We start from the raw sequence: 1775 nt of genomic DNA, 5'->3' as shown, positions 1-1775 counted from the left end.
TCACGGATGCACACAAGATTGTCATCCGTGTCCGTGATCCGTGTCCGTTTTTTCCTATTATTTCAATGGCAAACTTGACTTAGATTTTTTTTTCATTTTTCATGTCCGTGGATCCTCCAAAAAACAAGGAAGACTCACGGACGAAAAAACGGTCACGGATCACGGACCTACGGACCCCGTTTTTGCGGACCGTGAAAAAATACTGTCGTGTGCATGAGGCCTTAAGTAGACTTCAAACTACATGAGGATTGGGTCTGTTCAGCCCCTTAAAGTTTTTTGCCAAAAGCTGAGTATGATATAAAATAACAAAATAAGTAATTTTTCATTTACCAATCATCCACTGCTCGTGTGCTGCCGCTTCCTAGTTCCCCCACATATATCTATATCCTGGTCTCCAGCAATGATATGGATGCAGAAAGCAGGTGATAGGTAAGGTGAGTAATTCTCAGTTTTTATTTTTTATCAAAAACTTTAGATGGCAGACAAGCCCTTGATGTCATCTGTACCTTTATATCGAAGTTCAATTATTGTTGTAATTCTCAATTGAGGCTGAAAATTGCACTGCACCACATTAGTCATGGAGTAACTTAAGATATGCAAAACATGACCACAAGATGGCTACAAAAAGCTGTCCTTCACCTTCAACTGTAAGCTAGTTATGACATAAAATTGCATTACTATGGCCAACTGCCCTGTTGTTCTACTGGTCTCTTCCAGGAACGAACGTTTATCCGTGAAGATAAAAGATATTCAAATAAAAACTCATATGCAATGTTCTGCTACTCAGAAACCATCCCAGCCCCAACCGACAAGGACAATACCCACCAGAAATCAGTAAGTGGTTTTCTCCTGTGTAAATGTATATAACCAGTGTGGATGCTGTGAAGTCTACCACCATGACCACACTGCTAGCTATGTTCCTAACCAGCCTCCACTTATTACAGGACATAGACCTCCTGCGATTCTCCCTCACCCTCATTCAGTCTTGGATGACTCCAGTGCAATCATTGAATAAACTGTTTACCAACCAAGTGTTCGGGAACGCGGTCTATGAAAAACTGAGAGACCTAGAAGAAGGATTATACGCTCTCATGAGGGTAAGCCAAAAGTTTCATTATGAGAGTATCCCCCCAGCTGGTTAGCAAGTCCTATTGGACCATACACAGCACCTGTGGACAGTAATGCCTATAAAGTGTAATATGTAATGAATCTTTTTGCTACCCCCAGGAACTAGATGACGGAAACGCACGTAATTACGGCCTGTTGACATTCACATATGACAAATTTGACCCCCATCCAGACACCGATGATGATGCACGGATTAAAAACTATGGTCTCCTGTCCTGCTTCAAGAAAGACATGCACAAGGTGGAGACTTACTTGAAAGTGATGAAGTGCAGGAGATTTGTGGAGAGCAATTGTATGGTTTAAATTGTCTAAATAATGAATACTAATAATCGCCCAGTAACCTGCTGCCTTTTATCATCAGTTGCTTGGGGGAAATTTATGGAATGTTAGTATTATACTTTCTGACTGAAGAAGATGTGATCCTGATGTATTTTGTCGTGTCTCTTAAAGGTCTTTGTACATTGTAAAATAATAAAAGAATAAGATGCAGAATTCTTGAATGTCTGTACAGCAATAATACAGTCTAATTCAGTATATCTACAGTAATAGTACAGTCATGTATACACATCCCTGCTGTAACACATAGACAACAGCATCAATATCAAAACCCAGGGGCATAGCTATAGGGGGTGCAGAAGTAGCAGTCA

The 1775-nt window shown here is 40.4% G+C and overlaps 1 protein-coding gene across 1 annotated transcript; it reads left to right on the top strand.

Moving 5' to 3' along the window:
• Positions 1-657: 657 nt before the first annotated feature.
• LOC122941827 (somatotropin) lies at positions 658-1482 on the top strand. Its single transcript, XM_044299285.1, has 3 exons — positions 658-834; positions 945-1097; positions 1228-1482. Exons 1-3 carry the CDS (start codon positions 772-774, stop codon positions 1429-1431), a joined length of 420 nt encoding a protein of 139 aa, XP_044155220.1. The 5' UTR covers positions 658-771; the 3' UTR covers positions 1432-1482.
• Positions 1483-1775: the final 293 nt, after the last annotated feature.

Source organism: Bufo gargarizans, chromosome 6 (genome assembly GCF_014858855.1).
Source record: "Bufo gargarizans isolate SCDJY-AF-19 chromosome 6, ASM1485885v1, whole genome shotgun sequence".
Lineage (NCBI taxonomy): Eukaryota > Metazoa > Chordata > Amphibia > Anura > Bufonidae > Bufo > Bufo gargarizans.
This window is presented reverse-complemented; position numbering and strand designations above follow the sequence as displayed.